Here is a 21,414-nt window from a genome sequence, read left to right on the forward strand (position 1 = left end):
ATCAATCTACTAAAGTAAATGATTACATCAGATTATTAAAGTGTTGTTTGACCTCATCAACGTTAAAGGAAGTCTTTACAACAACGATGATAATAATATTCTGATCACCAAGGGACCTTAGTTCTATCACTCTATGCTTTGAATCCAGTAGTTTCTAAATCTTGTTTTTTCATAATCAAGCTTGTCTAACTATTAAATTCAATGTCAAGAAAAATTAGTAGCATACCTAAGGAAAATAAACTCAATTCCACCAATCAGATCAACTTGCTCCACAACAAATAAACGGGTACTTGAGACAGTCTCATCGGTTTCTTCAGGTACTTGGTAAAACATGTTTGCTAACATGCTAATAAGCTTGCAATGAACGACTTCTGCACAAGAATTCTTCCTGTTAGTTACTAGGAGTGCCTTAACAACCTAAAAGTAGGCAGTAAAACAACAGTCATCATAAGAACTCATAACTTTTGTGATAAGAGAATCAGTAAATGATGGTAATCAATATGTAACTATATAAAAACCAGTTCTCATATTTCTTTTTCTGATACCCAGAAATCCCCAAACCCGGCCGCTTTGGCACTGCAAACACTAATCCCCCCGCCCCCCACCCCACAAAAAAAAAAACATGCGAGAAACCCATGACGCTGACCATTCCTACTAACCTCTTGTTGGTAAGTCATAAGCCCCATTCAGAGTAACCTTACATCTAAAAACATAGATGGTCTAACAACATACAATGAGAGAATATAAGAAAGGATTCCAATTGAACAATAATAAAAACAGACTCACAGTCGGCATGATTTTAAAACGTTGCAAAATATCTCACCCTTATGTCAAGTCCATTTATCCGGTTTCTCAATAATTTGCCGCTACCACAGACAAAATAAAGCAAACAGCTAAGAGCAGAAGCCCACACAGATTCTTCTTTCTCTTCTATCTGCAAGAACGGAAAAGGCAAACTAAATTAAAAGAATGATGACAATATCTGCATTGATCTACAGAGATATAAATTGAAACATCGATGCATAGTGAAATTTGTGGAAAGATACTACCGAATTTTCTAAGATAGGAGGGAAAGGTGCATTTTCACGGGGAAATGAATAGATATTTGGCGTCTTTGTAAGTTGTCTAAGCATTTTAGGGACATTACATTCAGTTTCGTAATTCTGATTGAGTAGAAGCTATAACTAATTGCAATATTTCAACTATGACATTTTACTATATAGTTGGACACTTGTTTTTTTTTTTGTCATTCAATATATACAAGGGTGCGGCTATTGCCACCTTACCATTTTTTTTGTTCATCCTACAAATATTTGAATTATTGAAAGACTATATTACCCAAATACAAAATAACTAATAAGTACACTAATTTTATAACATTTAAATATTTAAGGAAAACTAAATACATAACTAATTAAATACAAAACTACTTAATTTCTCTCCTGATAACATTAATCTTCATCTTCTCCATCCAAATTTCAATTTATTACAATTTTCTTTTTTTCTTTTTGTTGTTGTGTCCTCATCGTTAATTGACTTAATTCGTTATTCAATTCACAAAACTATATGACACGTTTACTTACTTGGAATGAAAAATAATCATGAATCGGAGACAAGTGGAATGGGAGAAGAAAGGAATCGGTATTGATTCCGGAGGAATGATTCCTAAACCCATCTCCTCCCTTCGTAATCGAATTCCTGAGTATTCAGGAATCGATTCCTGATAAGGAGGTGTGACCTACATCCATTCCGATTCCTTCATGTGTTAGTAAACGCGAGAATTCTTTTACCCGGAATCATTACAATTCCTTTATGTGTTAGTAAACGCAGGAATGTTTTTACCCCGTAATCATTCTCTTTCCTTCCAAGTAAGTAAATGTGCCATCTTTATAATACCTTTATAAACACCGAAAGTAAAAAATTTATAACACGAAAAAAAAAATCAATCTTTTTTTCATTGCTCATAGTAGCACTTACTAATTTTTTAATATGGATTTGAATAAACGAACATTGAAACTGAATGGAAAAAATAAAAAAATGGAAGTAAATCAAATTATGATTTTATTAGGAAATTTTAATATATTTTAGAACATTTTTTTAATTGATATAAATTAAATGAGAAATTTTTGTTAGACAAAATTTCTTCTTTAATTTGATATGTCATATGATGGAGGATATTCCTAGAAATAGAAATGGGTTGGACAAGTAAATCTAATAATTGAAATTAAAATGTAGGGTGTAATGAGCAAGTAGGGTGAACAAAGAAAATTATAGGATGACAATAACCTCACCCTATATACAAACCATTTGGGAACTATATGCCTTCTTCACTACAATAAGTCCAACAACACCAAGTTTTCTTCCTCCACCCAGGAGCGGAGGGATGAAGGGGCACCTCGGTCACGTGCCCCAGTCATGTTTCTTGGCAAAAGTTGATTTATATATATATGACTAGGACAAAGATCAAGTTCAATGCAGCAAGTCAGCAGCCAGCCATGCAGGCAAAGAGAGCAGGTATGTGAGGAAGGAAAGAAGTTTGGAACTTCTTGTTCGGTCTTGTTGTGGAAAGTGGAAACCAGGGCCCTAACCTACCAATTGAGCTTTTTCTTTTATTTTTATTAGTTTTTGCTTCTTTTTGTCTTTTCTTTTCTATATACTTTTTTCTTCTTTTTCTTATATCGATATATATATATATATATATATATATATTTATTTATTATATCAATTCTCATCTTATCAAAAATTATTTAATATATCAATATCTAGAATGGAAAACAGGTTTGATATCCTATATAATATAATATTATTATATAATATCTTTCATTCCCAAACCTTTTTGACATCTCATAGAATTGATTACAATTAAAGATTGGTATTTCCTTCTTACTTACAAATTTCTCAGTCCAATGTGGAAATGATAAAAAAATAATAATTAATTACCCATGTATTGCCGCAGTCGAATGAGAACGATATTTTTACTAGTGTAGATGATGATACTATTATGAAAGTTGAGGATAATTACCGTTGTTAGATAAAAATTACATATAATTTTTTTTTTATACTTTCATATTATCAATATTTTTTTGTGCCCCAGTAAATATAATTTTCTGGCTCCGCCACTACCTCCACCAATTCATATCTTCTTTCATGCTTATTTTTTTTTTCAAATTAGCTTTGCTGATTCATATATATATTTTTTCAAAAGGGATGGGGAATGAAGAAGCTTTGCTGATTCTTTCACTCAACTGACCCTCATAAACCCATCTTCAAGATGGAGCAAATTATTAAACTTCTATACTCCAAGTTATCCTATAAAGAAATCACTATCTAAATATCATAAATTGGAAAAAGAAAAAAGCAGTTAGCTAACCTTTCAGACTAAATGGTTGGCATCCAGGTAATCCTGGACCGAAAATCTTCTCAAGCCACTAAAGTGTAAAGACAACAGTTGCAGCCACTTCCTTTCCAGCAAGCTTCTTCAGATCATGAAACAATGTATACCTAATAAGCAGCTGCACGCAAATGCAGATGCCGACAACCAACTCGAGTAGAGACGCACAAGTGTGAGGGCGGGGAGTGAACCAAAACACAAGGAGAATAAGGATGATCATGACCGCTAGAAGAAGCCAGAAGTAGGCCATTTTCTTGGGTTTAGGTTTAGGGTCTATGTAAAAGCCCTGCCACCGCCCCTTTCCTCTGCCACCAACCTCACACGCGTCCGCCTCTTCAATTTTCTGCTCCTTCATTCCCCATCCCTTTCAGTTCCAAATCTTCATCAATGCAATTCGGAAACGTTTTGTAGTTCCACTTTCATTCTTCGACTTCTCCATTCCGCACCCTTTTCCTCGAGATAGATTCCTCAAAGCAACCCGGGATGTGGTGTCTCGAGGAAAAGGGTGCGGAACGGAGAAGTCGAAGAATGAAAGCGGAACTACAGAGCATTTCTGAATTGCATTGACGAAGATTTGGAACGGAAAGAGATGGGGAATGAAGGAGCGGAAAATTGAAGAGGCAGACGCGTGTGATTCCGCACCCTTTTCCTCAGGATAGATTCCTCAAAGCAACCCGGGATGTGGTGTCTCGAGGAAAAGGGTGCGGAAAAGAGAAGTCGAAGAATGAAAGCGGAACTACAAAGCGTTTCTGAATTGCATTGACGAAGATTTGGAACGGAAAGAGATGGGAAATGAAGGAGCGGAAAATTGAAGAGGCGGACGCGTGTGAGGTTGGTGGCAGAGGAAGGGGGCGGCGGCGGGGCTTTTACATAGAGGCAGCGGATCCGTTGTAGAGCGCTGGACACCTTGCCTGAGCTCACCTTGTGGCTCGATTTGAACAGGGTTAGAGGATATGACCGGCGGCGTTTTCGCCTTGACTGTGATGTCCTCATCGAGCTCACCATCCTCGACATCTAAAGCGATCGATGCTGTAATTCTTGGCAAAAGGATCGTAGCTGCCGCCACCATCTTAATCTCGAGAACACTAAAAGTCTAAAACCCTAACTGTTGTGACGAATCTACTGTTGTAAATGTAATTGTGCCTTTTTCCCATTTCGTTTGTTAAATTTTTGGATTGAAACTGTGTTTCTAATCTCTCTTTCTTGTTTCTTCTTATCTTTTCTCTAATCTTTCATGATATCAATATTTTTTGATACCCAACATGTTCATTGTAGAATGTGATTTTTTTTTTGTTCAATTGTGATACATGGAACCCTAGTAGCAATAAAAAATTATTTATGAAACCCTAAGACTCAAATATTGTGCTCTACCCCGGCCTAAAACCTTGAATAGTGTTGCTATGAAATACTAGGTTTTGTCTTATTAATTATTCTCATCGATTTGAATTTATATCATGGTTCAAGGAAAGCTTGAACAATTGAATTTCGATTGATTAATTATAGATCAAGACATTGATCAATATTTTTATGATATATGTTAATAGGTGAAAACAAAATTGATGAAAATAATTAACCATAAACATCAAGTGAGATATATTGTATCTTTAAGTTGATTGGGAGATTAGAAATGAGAACAAAGTAGCTATAGAGTAATAATCATTCATTTGAGTCAAATTCTACTAGAAGATACTTGACCATTGAAGAGGCAACGAGTTATTATTTTGCTCGGCATTTGGACTGCATTGGTTGTGTTTTTTATTTTTATTTTTATTTACTAGAAAATCTATAGAAGTCATTCATAATAAAGTATATAGATTTTCAAAAATCAATAAAAAGTCACTTCCACCTCACTTGAATCAGAAAAATGCTGATCGCCAAACAATGTTAACGTCAACATTGATTCCTCAACCACATTCAATGACTCATGCACCCCTTGAGGAAGATGTGAACATGTCATTTGGAAGGTTTGTTTATTCATGTGCATTTTTAGATTTTTACTCCATGCTTCCATTTTTAGTTTATTATTTATATTTTTCTGCGTCATATTATTTTCATCAATCCAGGTAAAAGCTTTGTTGTGGTAATTAATGGTAAAAAAAAACTTGATTCTCTTGCAGCATGCTGTTACAAGGTCTTGCCTTGAGTGAGAGTGAAGTCGATCTTGAGGTAATGCAATGCTTAGTTGCTTCTGAGTTTTGTAAGACCATAAAACCTCTGTAACATTAGCTAATATATTGAGGTGCAGACATGTTGCAGAGCTGCCAGTGTTCTATCTCATGTCATGAAGGACAATATCCAGTGCAAAGGTAAAGGTATGCAGTCACATCATTGTACTTGCATTAAATTCGCTGCTTTCTTTCTTATAATCACTTAACATGGCAAAGAAGAATTAAATAAATGGAGGTCCTATCTTACAATTGTCTAACGTGAAGAAACAATTTGCAGGTGTTGCATATTGAACTTGAGGCACCAACGCCATCTTTAGGCGCTTCTGAGCCTCTAATGCATCGCGTGGTAAAATACTTGGCCCTTTCCTCTTCCATGAAAAACAAAGATGGAAAGTCAAGTGGAAATGCATATATTCAACCAATGCTCTTGAAAATGCTGGTGACTTGCTAGCTGATTGCCCTAGTGCTGTTCATTGCTTCCTAGATTCACGTGCCCACATCACATATCTGCTTGAACTGGTATTCAGTTCATCCGCTGCAGTGTTCGTAAAGGGATTGGTGGCTGTTCTTCTGGGAGAGTGTGTTATCTACAATAAATCAGGTGAAAGTGGGAAATATGGTTTTACTGTAGTTGATTACATAAGCCAGAAGGTTGGACTCACATCATACTTTCTGAAGTTTGATGAAATGAGAAAAAACTTCCTTTTCACCTCTGCAAGGTCTGCTGAGCCCCGTCAACAATTAACTAGATCTGCTTCTGCTGGTATGGTAGAGCCCGAAGATGTTGACGAGAACAATTTATCTGATCAGAAGGATGAGGATCTACCGGTTCTCTCCTCAATCTTTGATGCTGCATTTGTAAACCTTGTTAAGAGTTTAGAGGCAAACATCAAAAAAATCGTTGAGGTTTACACTCATTCAAAGTGCAAGGTGGCAGTGATGCTAGCAGAATTGGAACAAAAGAGTGGGGAAAGTGATGGGGAGTATGTTAAGAAAAGCAGTGCTCTGAAATACAGGTATTGCTAAATGTACACCAACTCTTGCTTTTTCTTTCTTATAGAGGGCACTTTTATGGATGTAGAAAAGTTGATCGACTGTAGAAGAAGCATGATGTGTTATGCATGTTATTGAATATGTTTGGTTTAGCGATTTGTTTTTTGTCAATGTTTGGTTTCATAGTCTTTCTCATCTTTTAGGACCTCCTTGGCCGCAATGCAAGCTTGGCTGAGGACGTGGCAGGCTGGCAGCAACTGGTGGGGGAAGTCATTCTCGGTCTGAGCAAGGCACAGGCTCAGATAGAGTTCATGTAGAGACACTTAGACGAGATCTTCAAGAAGCATCCAGGCAGTTGGAGTTGCGCAAGGCAGAGAAAGCCAAGATTGAATCTGAGGCATCCATGTATAAAAATTTAGCTGGCAAGATGGAATCCCACCTGAAGAGTCTATCGGATGTTAGAACTACACTAGTCTAATGCTGTAAATCTATCTCAGTAAGAGCACATGTAAACAATGTTATATATGTAAACTTTATTTAGGATTGCAATAGTAAACGCATAGTATATTAGGATTGCAGAAACATATCTATCCTAATATATAGATGAACTATTTAGGAGTGGTATACTAGTCGCATCCTAATATAGGACTGAAACTTCATATCTCTCCTGATATCTGCAATGTATATAAACTGTACAGTATGTAAAGGAGTCTTACACGATGCACTTGAACCATTCATCTTAGTCTTCTCTTGATTCCACCTCCAGTATTCTCTTAGTATGATGGGACTAATTTATGAGAACTGATTGTGTATCAGAAGGGACCAAAACGTTATATATAGCAATGTAATAACAGTTTCTTCCATCAAGAAACTGCCATCACCCTTTAACTGCTATTTCAAATATATAACTTCTTGCAACTGTCCTAATTTGATTTCAAATCAATCCAAACAGATTAGGATAAGTACTTAAACTTATTTTAAATACAAACTCTAACAAATACGTTTACTTAAGTGTATATGCTGTACATACAAGGTTTCTATGTAATGTCTTGTTCATCAGGTTTTCTAACAATTGATAGGAGCATTTTAATGCGGTATTTTAATAGTTAATTCCTCACATTTTGCTTAGTTAATTCCTTAACGAATCAATTTTTAATTCAATTTCTATTTTTAGGTACATTGGAGTAAATGAAGGTGAAATGAGCGTTAGGTCCATAATTACCTGGAAATGATGGAGAAAAAATGGAAATGTACTAAAAGATCAATTTTACACATATTCCTACTCCGGCTAGGAGAAACCAAGCCAAGCAAAGAAGAAGGAGCGGCCGCCTGACCAAATGAACTTCAAATGAGCTGAAACCTTCCAGATCCATTCTAGACACCCAAAGAATCATTTCTTATGAAGAGTGCCAGAGAAAAATATGAGTGGAAGGCCTTCAAACAATCAACCCAATTTTCTACAGAAGCAAAACCGGAAAACTGGATATATTTTTTCTACAATCTCTTTAATAGATCATCATCACTTCCATGTTGCTGCACCTTCATGCTTTGCTTTCATTTCATCATTTCTCTTTCTTTTCCATATTTTACAAATCACTTTCATACTCCACTTTCATTATTTTTCTTCCACTCATCATTTCACTCTTCTTTTTCTTCCCTATATAAACACCTTCTCCTCTCACTCTAAAACACATTCCTTCATCCATCTCATCTTCTTTGTCTCTCCATTTCCTTTCCATTTTCCTATACCAATTCCTTCATCCATTTCATCTTCTTGTCTCACCATTTCCTCTCCATTTTCCTTAGTTAACACATTCCTTCATCCATTCCATCTCCTTGTCTCTCCATTTCCTCTCCATATTTCTTTTCCATTCTCTAGTTTTCTTGTTCTTCATTTTCAAGCCAAGAGAAAGAGAAGCCATGCAATACATCAATTTCCCAACCGCCATCCACCCTTGTGTCGTCCCTAGAAGATTGCTTGCTTTCAAGGATCTTCAAGTTCTTCGTCTCAAGGCTTTATCATTCATCTTTCAAGGTGTATTATATCATTTCTCTTGTTTTCTTTGTTTGCTTTTGTAAAACTATGAATTCTAGTTAACAAATAATGTTAAGGGCAAAGTTTAAAGCCCGTTTATATGTTTTGAGATAAAGTTGTGATTTCTATATGTTGATTTTTATGTTGCTTATGTGGGTTTGTTTAATTAAATTTGCATGATAGAAAACTTTTGTATTTTAGTCTTATGTGGTTGCAAACACTTAGGGTTTTGATATAATTGGTGCTAGGTTTAAGAACATGAAATCGACTTTTCGTTTTGTGTAAACTTGAATCAAAGTAGTAAAGGTTTTGTGCAAAGACCGAATTTAATTAAAGAGGATTGCAATTAGGTGGACTTTTCCATACTAAGTTGTACACTTGAGTTGATAGCCTTTCTCTATGTCTAATGCGTTGAACATGTCATGATTGACTAGCTTTCTAGGGCTTGATTGCATGTTTGATAGGATTAATCTAGGTGCTTTCGCTTAGGTTAATTAGCATTGAAAAGTAAAATATGGGAAATCATTTGCTTTCGAATGTTTCACATGATCAACTCCTCTCTCATGACATTTAAAATCAACTATAGGAATTGTAATTGGATTTCTTGCATATAGATGTGGTTTTGATCTTTGTTCCTTGCGATCCACCCTTGTATATATGTTTTTACATTTTCTTTATTTTATTTATCTTAATTTTCAATTCTATAATTCTTAAACCCCCCTCCCTTTTTATTTTGTTACTTGTATATATTTCTATTCTTTATTTTATTTTTGTAAATAATACTTTATTATTTTAATTCTTTATTTGTTTATACAATTGTATATATTTATATTCTTTATTTTATTTTTGTAAATAATACTTTTGTTACCAATTGTTAGAACTACACTAGTCTAATGCTGTAAATCTATCTCAGTAAGAGCACATGTAAACAATGTTATATACGTAAACTTTATTTAGGATTGCAATAGTAAACGCATAGTATATTAGGATTGCAGAAACATATCTATCCTAATATATAGATGAACTATTTAGGAGTGGTATACTAGTCGCATCCTAATATAGGACTGAAACTTCATATCTCTCCTGATATCTGCAATGTATATAAACTGTACAGTATGTAAAGGAGTCTTACACGATGCACTTGAACCATTCATCTTAGTCTTCTCCTGATTCCACCTCCAGTATTCTCTTAGTATGATGGGACTAATTTATGAGAACAGATTGTGTATCAGAAGGGACCAAAACGTTATATATAGCAATGTAATAACAGTTTCTTCCATCAAGAAACTGCCATCACCCTTTAACTGCTATTTCAAATATATAACTTCTTGCAACTGTCCTAATTTGATTTCAAATCAATCCAAACAGATTAGGATAAGTACTTAAACTTATTTTAAATACAAACTCTAACAAATACGTTTACTTAAGTGTATATGCTGTACATACAAGGTTTCTATGTAATGTCTTGTTCATCAGGTTTTCTAACAATCTCCCACTGAACTTGACATTGCTTAGAAATTGATATGTGCATATACATGTATCAGTTAGCTAAATTGTGCACATTCTGTTTGTATTCCCTGTCTGTTCCAAATTCTGTCAATCATGTTTGCTTTAAAGAATCATAGAACAACACAATGAATCAGAGAAAACATTAGCGTTCCATGATCACATTGCAGCAACCAAAATCACATGAATCATCCTTATTACAGCTGCACTGTAATCAAGCTTAAATTATCATATCATATATGATATAAGCATGCATAATGTCCTACCAAAATTTCTAATCATATAGAACTGAAGCAAATTATATTTCACTCGCCTAATATCATGAATTTGCATATTTGCTGTTTATAAACAACAATCTGAAATTGTACAACTTAATCATGCAAATACACAATGAAGTGAAAACTCAAGAATGTAATAATACTTAACTGATCGTTGTCTGAAAATCCATAAATTATAATACACAACAATGAGTGAGATACCATCAGACTTCATCAGGATTGAAACTGTCCAACACTCCCATATTTTTGGTGTGTCTAATAAAATCAGAAACTGCCAAGGCTTTTGTCAAAGGATCAGCCAATTGATCTTTAGTTCCAATCTTCACTACCTCTATCTCCTCATCTCTGACACTTTCTCTCACTGCAAAGTATTTCACATCAATGTTCTTAGAACCTGAAGACCTTTTATTATTCTTTGAAAAGAATACTGCAGATGCATTATCACAGTAGATTATTATAGGCCTTGACACAGATTCTACAATCTTTAAGTGAGCAATGAAATTCTTCAACCATAGTGCATGCCCAGTAGCTTCAAAGATGGCTATATATTCAGCCTGAAAGGTTGAAGTTGTTGTCAGAGTTTTATGCATTCTTAGGACATTGACCTTTATGCAACTTGTCTCCTTTTGACATTGGTGACTCCCCTAAATTACAATTCTGCATCCCAAATCTCTAAAGTATTTTATCAACATAATTCTTTTGAGACAAGCCTAAAGCATACTGTTTTCTATCCCTTGTTATCTCAATCCCAAGCACATAATGAGCCTCTCCCATATCCTTCATATCAAACTGATTTAAAAGAAAACCCTTTGTTTCTTTTAATAGGCAAACACTACTACTAGCAAGAAAAATATCATCAACATACAAAATCAACAATATAAAGTCACTCCCACTGGTCTTCAAGTAAATGCACTCATCTAGTTTATTTTCCAGAAAACCAAATTGAGTGATTACTTTGTCAAACTTCAAGTACCATTGTCTTGAAGCCTGTTTAAGACCATATATTGACTTTCTAAGTTTGCATACCTTGCTGTCATCTTCTACAAAACCCTCAGGTTGCAGCATGTATATTTCTTCATATAGATCACCATTCAAAAATGCAGTCTTGAGTCTTCACATCCATCTGATGTAGTTCCAGATCATAATGTGCTACAAGAGCCATGATGACTCTAAATGCATCTTTTGTTGAGACCGGAGAGAAAGTCTCATTGTAGTCTATGCCTTCCTTTTGATTATACCCTTTTGCAACTAGTCTGGCCTTATACCTTTCAATATTCCCATCTGCATTTCTTTTAGTTTTAAAAACCCACTTACAACCAATGGGCTTAAAATCATGAGGCTTGTCCACTAAGATCCACACTCCATTCTGTGACATGCTTTGCAACTCATCTTTCATTGCTGATTTCCACTTCTCACTATTTGAGGATTGCATGGCTTCCTTAACTGAAATTGGATCACCTTCATCTCCCAAATCAGTTTCCTCAATAGTCAAATATAATTTGTATATATCTGGTATGGCTGATTTCTTTTCTCTTGCAGATCTTCTCAAGGTTACAGGCTGTGATGCTTCTGCAATTTCTGTGGTCTGCATTGCAACTCTACATTCAGCTTGCTCATTATGTTGTGTTGGCATTGTATCATATGCAATTGGCTCACTTTGTTCACCTGTGATAGTGTTGACATGATCCACAACATCTGCACTTGCTTGTTGTGTTACATTTTCACCCTCTGCACTTGCTGGAACAAGATTCAACGACACTGAATTGTCTAGGACTGCAGTATTACTACAGTCCTGATCTAAGACTGTTGTATTGCTGTGATCCTGATCTAGGATTGATGTATTGCTGCAGTCCTGATCTAGGATGCGAATGTTACTGCAATCCTGATAGACAAACCATTTCTCCATGTCGTCTTCTGCCTTTGATGAACTTTTATCCATTTCTAAATCATTCCTTGCACTGTTATCAAACACCTCATCATAAAATGCAGCTCTGTGAGATTCCATTATTCTTGTTCCCTTTCCAGGACAATAGAACTTGTATCCTTTAGACTTCTCAGAATAGCCAATGAAAAATGCACTGACTGATTGAGAATCCAACTTTCCATCTGCATTGCTGTGAATTCTAGCCTCTGCTTTACATCCCCACACATGAAAATGATTCAGACTGGGTTTATATCCACACCACAACTCAAATGGAATTTGGTGAACTGCTTTGGTTGGAACTCTGTTACAAATATAATTTGCAGTCTTTAAGGCTTCTCCCCACAGAAATTTTGGAAGTCCAGACCTGAGTATCATGCATCTAACCATGCTCATGAGAGTTCTATTTCTTCTTTCTGAAACTCCATTTTGTTGAGGATTGTATGGAGTTGTATACTGAGCAACTATCCCACATTCTTGCAAAAATAGAGCAAACGGGCCTTTATGTTTCCCTTGTTCTGTATACCTTCCAAAATACTCACCACCTCTGTCAGACCTGACAACTTTGATAACCCTGCCTGTTTGTTTCTTAACCTCAGTTTTATAAATCTTGAAGGTTTCCAAAGCTTGTGATTTTTCAGAAATAAGGTAAACATAACAAAACCTAGAAAAATCATCTATGAAAGTTATAAAATAACAATTTCCACAGATTGTGTTAACAGGAAAAGGACCACAGACATCAGTATGGACTAAATCAAGCAAATTTTCACTCCTTTTTGAACCAAAACTCCTAGAGTTAGTCAATTTACACTTTAGACAATCCACACAGGTTCCAAAATCTTCAAAACTCAAGGCTGGTAAGATCCCTTGTTTAACAAGTTCTCTTAACCTTTCTTTAGAAATGTGGCCAAGTCTTTTATGCCACAAAAAGGATGAAGAATCACTGAATTTTCTTTTGGAACCAGACGCTTTATCTAAGAAGAAAATATTCTTGCTGTCATTTTTACCAAAAAACACAGTTTCACAATTGACAAGCCAATACCCATTTAAAATATTTGCTTCACCAAAACACACAGAGTCATAATAAAGCAACATTAATTTATTATCACTAGAGAAACTATAACCATTGTTAGCAACAAATTGAGAACCTGATATGAGGTTTCTCTTTATACTAGGAATACAATACACATTATTTAGTTCTAATACATAATTATTCCTAAACAACAACTTGACAACTCCTATAGCCTTCACAGCTACTCTTTGACCATTTCCAGAACACACCCTTGTTTCATTCTTATTTGGGATTGTTATCCTTGATAATCCCTGTAAAGAATTCACAACATGAATGGGTGAGCCAGTGTCAAACCACCAAGAGTTATCATGAACAAAATCATTTGACTCAACACTAAAAACAGGTTTTGAAAGAAAAGCACCTCTTTTAGTTAGCCAAACTTTGAAACCCTCACAATCTTTCTTAAAGTGGCCAGGTTTCTTGCAGAAGAAACACTTCAGGCCACCTGCAGGTTTATTTTTAAACTTAATGTTGTCAGACCTCACAACAGATGTTGAAGTACCAGTTGAAGTGCTTCCTTTGTAGTTGTTGTTGCCAAACCTCTTCTTCTTGAACTTTGAGTGGGACATGAGATTCACTGACACTTCTTTTCCCTTCTTTTTAATTTCATCCTCAACTTCCACACAAAGGGAAATCAGTTCATTCACACTCCACATTTCCTTTTGAGTTTTGTAAAGTGTTTTCAGTTGATCATACTCATCTGGTAGTGATTCCAGCAACAAATAAACAAGGAATGGATCTTCAACAGCCATGTTTAGTCCTCTGAGTTTCCCAGCAATGTCAGAACCCTTCAATATATATTCTCTAACACTCCCTTTTCCATTGAACTGCAACCTCATGAGAGATTTCATAAGCTTTCCAGTTTCTGCTTTGTTGGAAACCTTGTATTTTTCTGCAATGGAATTGAAGAACACTTTTGCAAACTCTGAGTCTGGAATACCTCCTATCACATTCTCAGTTATGCTCTTCTTGATCATGATCAATGCCATCTTATTGTGCTTGTACCACTTCTCATATTTTTCTTTGCTTTCCTTGCTTGCAGTTGCGGGCAATGCTTCTGGTGGATCTTCTTTCAAAACATGATCATAGTCTAGAACTCCCAGATTCAATTCAATGTCACTTTTCCACTTCTTGAAATTTGAGCCATTCAGCAACTCAATCTGACTTATGCTCATTGGAAAGTGCATTGCTGTATATGAAATTGATCAGTCAAAATCTTCTAGTGTATCATGATACTAGAATAATCTGAATGTCCCAAAACAAATGAAATTCATATATGAATGTCATTTAACTGAAACTCGATCTATGTATATGCAGACAAATGAAACTTTTCTATTTTCAAGACCTGACATCCTTTGTGGAGTACTCATCTCTAATAGTTTCTGAATGTTCATCTATCTAAAATATACAAGACTATGAAACCAAATGTTTGATGTAGATCTCTTTGGAAATCATACTCAAATTTAATTTTAAGTCTCATAATCTCATTCTGATGAAACTGAATACAATGTAATTGCTATATATTAGCCACTTTGACAGCACTTTATTATGCAACATATAATTGAATTCATACTAAATATTTCATCAGCATATTAGATCCTTTGGAATGTTCATTCATGGGACCACTTTGGCAGCACACAACATGATGAATTTCTCAATGAATCAAATATCATAACTTGAAACAAGCATATACATCAATCACTATTTATCAGACATGAATTATATATGTAGATAACTGTATGCGGATTACAACAAAATTCCCAGAAATCGTTTCAAAATAAATTTGTTGAAGTAGCAATAACATGTAACTTATCTAAGCATAGATGGCTCTGATACCAATTGTTAGAACTACACTAGTCTAATGCTGTAAATCTATCTCAGTAAGAGCACATGTAAACAATGTTATATACGTAAACTTTATTTAGGATTGCAATAGTAAACGCATAGTATATTAGGATTGCAGAAACATATCTATCCTAATATATAGATGAACTATTTAGGAGTGGCATACTAGTCGCATCCTAATATAGGACTGAAACTTCATATCTCTCCTGATATCTGCAATGTATATAAACTGTACAGTATGTAAAGGAGTCTTACACGATGCACTTGAACCATTCATCTTAGTATTCTCCTGATTCCACCTCCAGTATTCTCTTAGTATGATGGGACTAATTTATGAGAACAGATTGTGTATCAGAAGGGACCAAAACGTTATATATAGCAATGTAATAACAGTTTCTTCCATCAAGAAACTGCCATCACCCTTTAACTGCTATTTCAAATATATAACTTCTTGCAACTGTCCTAATTTGATTTCAAATCAATCCAAACAGATTAGGATAAGTACTTAAACTTATTTTAAATACAAACTCTAACAAATACGTTTACTTAAGTGTATATGCAGTACATACAAGGTTTCTATGTAATGTCTTGTTCATCAGGTTTTCTAACATCGGATGCTTACAACAGTCTTGAGCAGGCCAATTTCCAACTAGAAAAGGAGGTAAGAGGTCAAAAGAGTGTGGGGTCTTCGGCCTCTCCAGATGTGGATGCAATTAGAGCTCAGGCAAGGGAAGAAGCTCAGAAGGAGAGCGAGGCAGAACTGTATGATCTTCTCATGTGCCTTGGACAAGAACAGAGCAAGGTCGAAAAGCTTAGAGCCAGGTTGTTGGAGTTGGGGGAGGACGTGGACAAGCTGCTCGGAGATATCGGAGATGATATGGGATTGCCTGGAGATGGTGAAGAGGAGGAAGACTGACGATCAGTGTTAAACTGATGTTTTATGTCATCTCACCAAGCATCAATTCCAGCATCTTGGTTTGGACTCTCACTTGTATATTTCTTGTTGAATGAATTGTACAGTTTTATATTTGTTCTCAATGATACTCCCTAAGTCTGGATAAAACTGCTGTATTAGTTGAACTTGAAATTGACATTGTGGGTTTTTTTGGAACCTCTTTTCATCAGATTTACACTCGTTTGATCAATAATTGTTGTAATTTCATCCTACTCCCGCGAAGTGAACAAAATTCAGGGAAAGAAAACAAAGTGTACATCAGTCCACTTGTTCGTCAGCAATTAAAAACACCAAGAGGGGTGTGTTTCGTAAGAAAGATTGCAAGTGTGAGCAGTTGCATCACCTTTATAGGTCTTATTTATCGAGTATAACCATCCACATTCAAATTTAACATTCATAATATTTACTTTGCCAGTGATCAAAATACCTCGAGTTACATCCCCAAACATCATGTAATTGATCGATTGGTTATCTCATGTGACACATTCGTCTTACCGAATACGTTCTACACATTAATGAATAGCATCTAAGAGCAATTGGAAACAACAACTTGAGATAACATGCTGCGGCTTGGTGGATGCGTTCGTGTTTATTGTTTCACAAATGCTATTCAGGTTACTGAACATTATGTTGCGGTTTGGGGCTGCAATTGTTTTACTATGATGATTTTCACTCTTCAATTGTTAAAAGAAGTGCAATATTTTTCCGTTTTTTTCTTTTTTTTTTGAAAATGGATTTTTGGAATCTAGTAAAGCTGGGAGACTCATCCCCACGCCCATATTATTATTTATTTCATTACGTCACATAGGGGGGACGTTACGTCACATAGGGCGGATGTAATACCTGAATCCCTAGCGCTCATATTCAATAGACAAAAATCTTGATAGAGAACATGCATCTTGTAAGAAAACAGGCGCCTCCTCTAAAGATAGATCAATAATATGACCTAGACTAGCAAAGTGGGTCAATCTATCCGCCATACTATTTGCTTTTCTATAGATATGCAAAATTACAGAAAAATCAAATTCACGTAAATAATCATTGCAATCGTGTGTAATACGACTTACCTCAGAAAAATCCACCGCTTGACGGTTTAAAACAGCAACCAAGACGGAGGAATCAGTCTCTAATATATTCTATCTCCTTCCACCCTTGATGAATAGCCAGCAATAAACCTGCCCTACATGCCCCTGCCTCACAGTGAAGAATGGAGTTAACATGGGGCAGAAAGCTGGACCATTCTCCTCTGAAAGCTCCAAACTCTGAGACTCACACCTGAAGGCTAGGCCCCATCGACATTTATTTTTAAGCCTTCCCCGTGGTGGGGACACCCACTTAATTGCCCCTCTCCTCCTGAGTCCTGCCCCTTGTAAAGGATTTGAGTCTTTGATATTCATGCAATAAGTTTGCTGACCACGTAGCTGCATGCATTGGAATAAAAGTACCACCATTCCAAACTCTATATTGTTTCTTTCTTTCCACGTACCCATAGGGTCCACAAGGCATAAAATTGAGAGGCAGTAAGCAAATCAAACATGTCAATTCACAACCAACCTGAAAGATAATGGGTCTGATGGTTTCTAGCTCGCAGCCCCAATGTTGCGTGAAGCCAAAAACAAGCAATGACGTTGCAGTTTCCCTTTTAAAAATGTGAAGCTCAGTTTCAACGTCACCCGGATAACTGTCTCTCTTCGTACTCAGAGCTGCCCTTGTGGGTACTATACCCCTGACTAGTCTCCATACAAAAGAGCGGATGTTGTCGTTGCTAGCGCGCAGAAGAAGTGTAATTATGCAGCTGTATTAGCTAGAAACGTGATTTTGTTTCTTGCATTCAAGATTGAATGGTGGAATATTCAATTCTTTTTTTTCTTTTTCTTTTTTGGAAAAGGAAAAAGAGATAATAATAAGCCGGATGATGATACTGCCAGATAATAATCTGCTTGCTCTGACGTGGCAACCACGGGCTAATATGGTTATAACAGTCAACGTGGAGTATTGCCGAGATCAGAATTGACAAACTCAGTCGAGTTCTGAATGGATCATCATCGTGATCAGAATAGCGAAACGGCGTCGTCGGAGCCGGCGGCCATAGAGCACAGGGCCTACGCCAGGGTGGGTCTGCTCGGCAACCCCAGCGATGTCTACTATGGCTGTACGATCTCTTTCAGCCTCGGCAACTTCTGGGCCTCCGTCCGATTACACCCCTCCGATGACCTCGTCATCCAGCCCCACCCCACCCACGACCTCGTCGTCTTCAGATCTCTCCCCCACCTGGTATTCATTCTCTCTCTCTCTCTCTCTCTGTCTCGACCCTTCAATTTGATCAATATGCAGAGTTGGACTAAAATTTTAGACAACGATGATTTTCGATAATGATTGAGCTGATTTGTGTGGTGCTGCATTGTTATAATGAATTGCGAATTCAATTTGATCGATGCATCCGCAGAGTTTGAATTACAAAATTTTCGATAAGGATGAGCTGCTTTGATTGTATTGTTATAATGAATTGAGTTTGAATTAAAGTTTTAGATAACGATGAGCTGATTTGATTGTGTGGCTGCATTGTTATAATGAATTGAGTTGAATTAGAATTTTAGATAACGATGAATTTAGATAAAGGTGAGCTGATTTTTGTGGTGCTGCATTGTTATGATGAATTGCAAACAGGTGAATCGGCTAGACAATGAGGGTTATTATGGCGGTGTTCGATTACTGATGGCAATTTGCAAAGTGTTTTTTGATTATTGCAAGGAAAAAGAGATCCATCTGGACTCGAGAAACTTCACTCTTTCATATGATACTAATATCCCTCGCCAGGTAATTTTGATAGTATTGATTCGAGTTAGGGATTGGAGATTAGGGAAATTTGAGTTGTGTGTAAGTAATGGTTTTGGGATTTTTGTTTTCTTTTTCAGATGGGACTATCGGGGTCTAGTGCTATTGTGTGTGCAGCCCTTAGCTGCCTTCTTGACTTCTACAAGGTTAGGCATTTGATCAAAGTGGAGGTCAGGCCTGGCATTGTCCTCGGCGCGGAGAAACAGCTCGGCATTGTTGCTGGTCTTCAAGATCGGGTTGCACAGGTTTATGGAGGCCTTGTTTACATGGTAGTCTCTCAACCGTTGCTATTCTTTAACTGATAGTTCATATTGTATGTATTCTGCATGTATTGACTTTTGGCTTCCTAGGAATTTGATAAGGAACACATGGATACTTTGGGGCATGGCATTTACACACCCATGGATGTTTGTCTTCTGCCGCCTCTATATCTCATATATGCCGAGAATCCAAGCGATTCTGGGAAGGTTAGCGTTACTTATTGTTAGACTCCCTCTTTTTTTTTTTTTTTTCTTTTTTCACTTGTTGGTAATTTGTCCATGATTTGACATAATGACTTGTAATGGCAGGTACACAGTACAGTTCGCCAAAGGTGGCTCAATGGCGATGAGTTTATAATATCATCAATGAAAGAGGTAGCAGATATTGCACAAGAAGGAAGGAAAGCCTTACTCGAAAAGGACTACACTAAACTAGCAGCTCTCATGAACTCTAATTTTGATCTTAGAAGGTTTGTGATCTCTGCATCTTTGCATCTGACTAATGCTATATGAATAACTACTCATCATTTTATTATGAGATTTCCCAGCTCTGATTCTTGAAGCTCTTATATTTATGCAATGTAATTTCAAAGCAAAAGGCAATATCAAAAGGAAGATGATATTTACATGAGCATGTTTGCATGTCGTACATGGTGGGATAGGATACAGAAGCTGCTCAGAGTTTTTATACTGTTGTCACTCAAGGCTGATTGCTCCAAACTTCAAACTGTATACGCTGTTTGTTGTTAAACCTTGAAAGCATGATTTCACTTTAATCCCCTCAACAGACGAGAAATTTTTATGTGTCATAGAGTTGTCGTGTTGCCTTTTTAATTTTAACATGAAGAAAGAACAAAGCAACGACGTATTATCTGGTGTCTGCTTGAATGATTGATGGCATTGAGCAAGATAGTGTTACAGCTTACATTTTGTAACATCACAATATGAGCTTTCTGTGCATTTTATTGCTGCTGACTTTTGCAATTTGGATGTTGTGCAGACGCATGTTTGGAGATGACGCTCTTGGTGCTTTAAACATAGAAATGGTAGAGGTCGCCCGAAGGGTGGGTGCAGCCTCGAAATTCACAGGTAGTGGAGGAGCTGTGGTTGTATTTTGCCCTGATGGTTCTTCACAAGTGAAGCTATTAGAGGATGCATGTCTAAGTGCTGGTTTTAAATTAGAACCAATTAAAGTTATTCCCTCCCTTCTAAATGAGGTTGATCTTCAAACCCTGTCAAAATAAGTATTTGCGGTCTTCCCCCATTGCTTGTATTGGTAAAGTAAAACGTTCAGTTTGTTGATTCATATTTATTAATAAAAGGAAGGATTTCAATTTGGTTTAGATGCTGTCAGCTTGAACACTCCACCTATACATTCAAGAAGTGAAAAGCCAGACGGTTTGCTGAGTGGAAAGTACAATACTTAGTGAGATGGCGATATATTGAGGCCAGAATTAAATTTTCTGCTCCGTATTGCCTTTCAATTTTGCATGGTGATAAATAAACAGGGTGACTCATGTTGAAAGTGTGACATGCTCATAATACAGTAAATTGTTTGTGTTATGGATTGAGCATGTTTCACTTTAACAAGGATGAACATTGATCCAACCAGTTTGTTTTAATGCCGAGATTGTTTTCATACTACTACCGTTGCACATGGCCTAAACCTGCCAAAGACTCAACCAGAACAGATACCTGTGTATTATATGGCCTACAGCTTTCAAACGCAGAACAAATGATGAGCCAAAGCCAAAAATCTCTTCCACGATGGGAACCATAAAATTATAAAGACCAGTGTCATATCCATGACGGCAATGAGAGTAAAAGTGACAGAAATCCTCTAGATTCAAAAAGTGACAGAAATCCTCCAGATTCAAAAAGTGACAGAACCTCTAGATTCAAAAAAGTAAGCTAATGAATCTTCAGATAATCTCGAGTCAAGTTAGCTACCGTACTAAAATTTGGAGTGAACCACGCAATGCAGACTCCAAAGTTTTAGGTCGGGTCTTCGTGCTTTCATGACTATGAATTAGGCTCTCCATAGCCCCTGTGGCTGAAAAGCTTTCACCAAACTAAGATGGAGAATACTATCCCTCTCTATCGCTATTAACGTTATGATAGTAATCTTTAAAGATTAAATATGCATCAAGCTGAA

The 21,414-nt window shown here is 36.3% G+C and overlaps 1 protein-coding gene, 2 long non-coding RNA genes and 1 pseudogene across 3 annotated transcripts; 3 read left to right on the forward strand and 1 right to left on the reverse strand.

The window, feature by feature from the left end:
* Window positions 1-222: 222 nt before the first annotated feature.
* Window positions 223-3,411, reverse strand: LOC121051662. Its single transcript, XR_005806428.1, has 2 exons — window positions 3,371-3,411; window positions 223-417 (listed from the first exon to the last, which is right to left on the reverse strand). It is a non-coding gene; the product is annotated as an uncharacterized LOC121051662 (long non-coding RNA).
* A 1,819-nt stretch (window positions 3,412-5,230) lies between these two features.
* LOC112186810 lies at window positions 5,231-5,958 on the forward strand. The gene is made up of 4 exons (XR_002930907.2): window positions 5,231-5,355; window positions 5,509-5,557; window positions 5,637-5,703; window positions 5,837-5,958. It is a non-coding gene; the product is annotated as an uncharacterized LOC112186810 (long non-coding RNA).
* A 366-nt stretch (window positions 5,959-6,324) lies between these two features.
* Window positions 6,325-16,320, forward strand: LOC121051365 (annotated as a pseudogene).
* Window positions 16,321-18,141: 1,821 nt separating this feature from the next.
* LOC112185592 (glucuronokinase 1) lies at window positions 18,142-20,602 on the forward strand. The gene is made up of 6 exons (XM_024323853.2): window positions 18,142-18,438; window positions 18,832-18,981; window positions 19,080-19,268; window positions 19,350-19,466; window positions 19,569-19,729; window positions 20,260-20,602. The coding sequence occupies exons 1-6, from the start codon at window positions 18,199-18,201 to the stop codon at window positions 20,501-20,503; spliced, it is 1,101 nt and encodes a 366-aa protein (XP_024179621.1). The 5' UTR covers window positions 18,142-18,198; the 3' UTR covers window positions 20,504-20,602.
* The last annotated feature ends 812 nt before the right edge of the window (window positions 20,603-21,414 follow it).

The sequence above is a fragment of the Rosa chinensis genome, chromosome 2 (assembly GCF_002994745.2).
Source record: "Rosa chinensis cultivar Old Blush chromosome 2, RchiOBHm-V2, whole genome shotgun sequence".
Lineage (NCBI taxonomy): Eukaryota > Viridiplantae > Streptophyta > Magnoliopsida > Rosales > Rosaceae > Rosa > Rosa chinensis.

Bases quoted from the DNA above. Each gene is read 5' to 3' on its own strand.
- LOC112185592 (XM_024323853.2), top strand. From the start codon at position 18,199: ATGGATCATCATCGTGATCAGAATAGCGAAACGGCGTCGTCGGAGCCG. The intron at 18,439-18,831 runs GTATTCATTCTC...AATTGCAAACAG, and splicing joins TCAGATCTCTCCCCCACCTG to GTGAATCGGCTAGACAATGA. The intron at 19,467-19,568 runs GTTAGCGTTACT...TTGTAATGGCAG, and splicing joins ATCCAAGCGATTCTGGGAAG to GTACACAGTACAGTTCGCCA.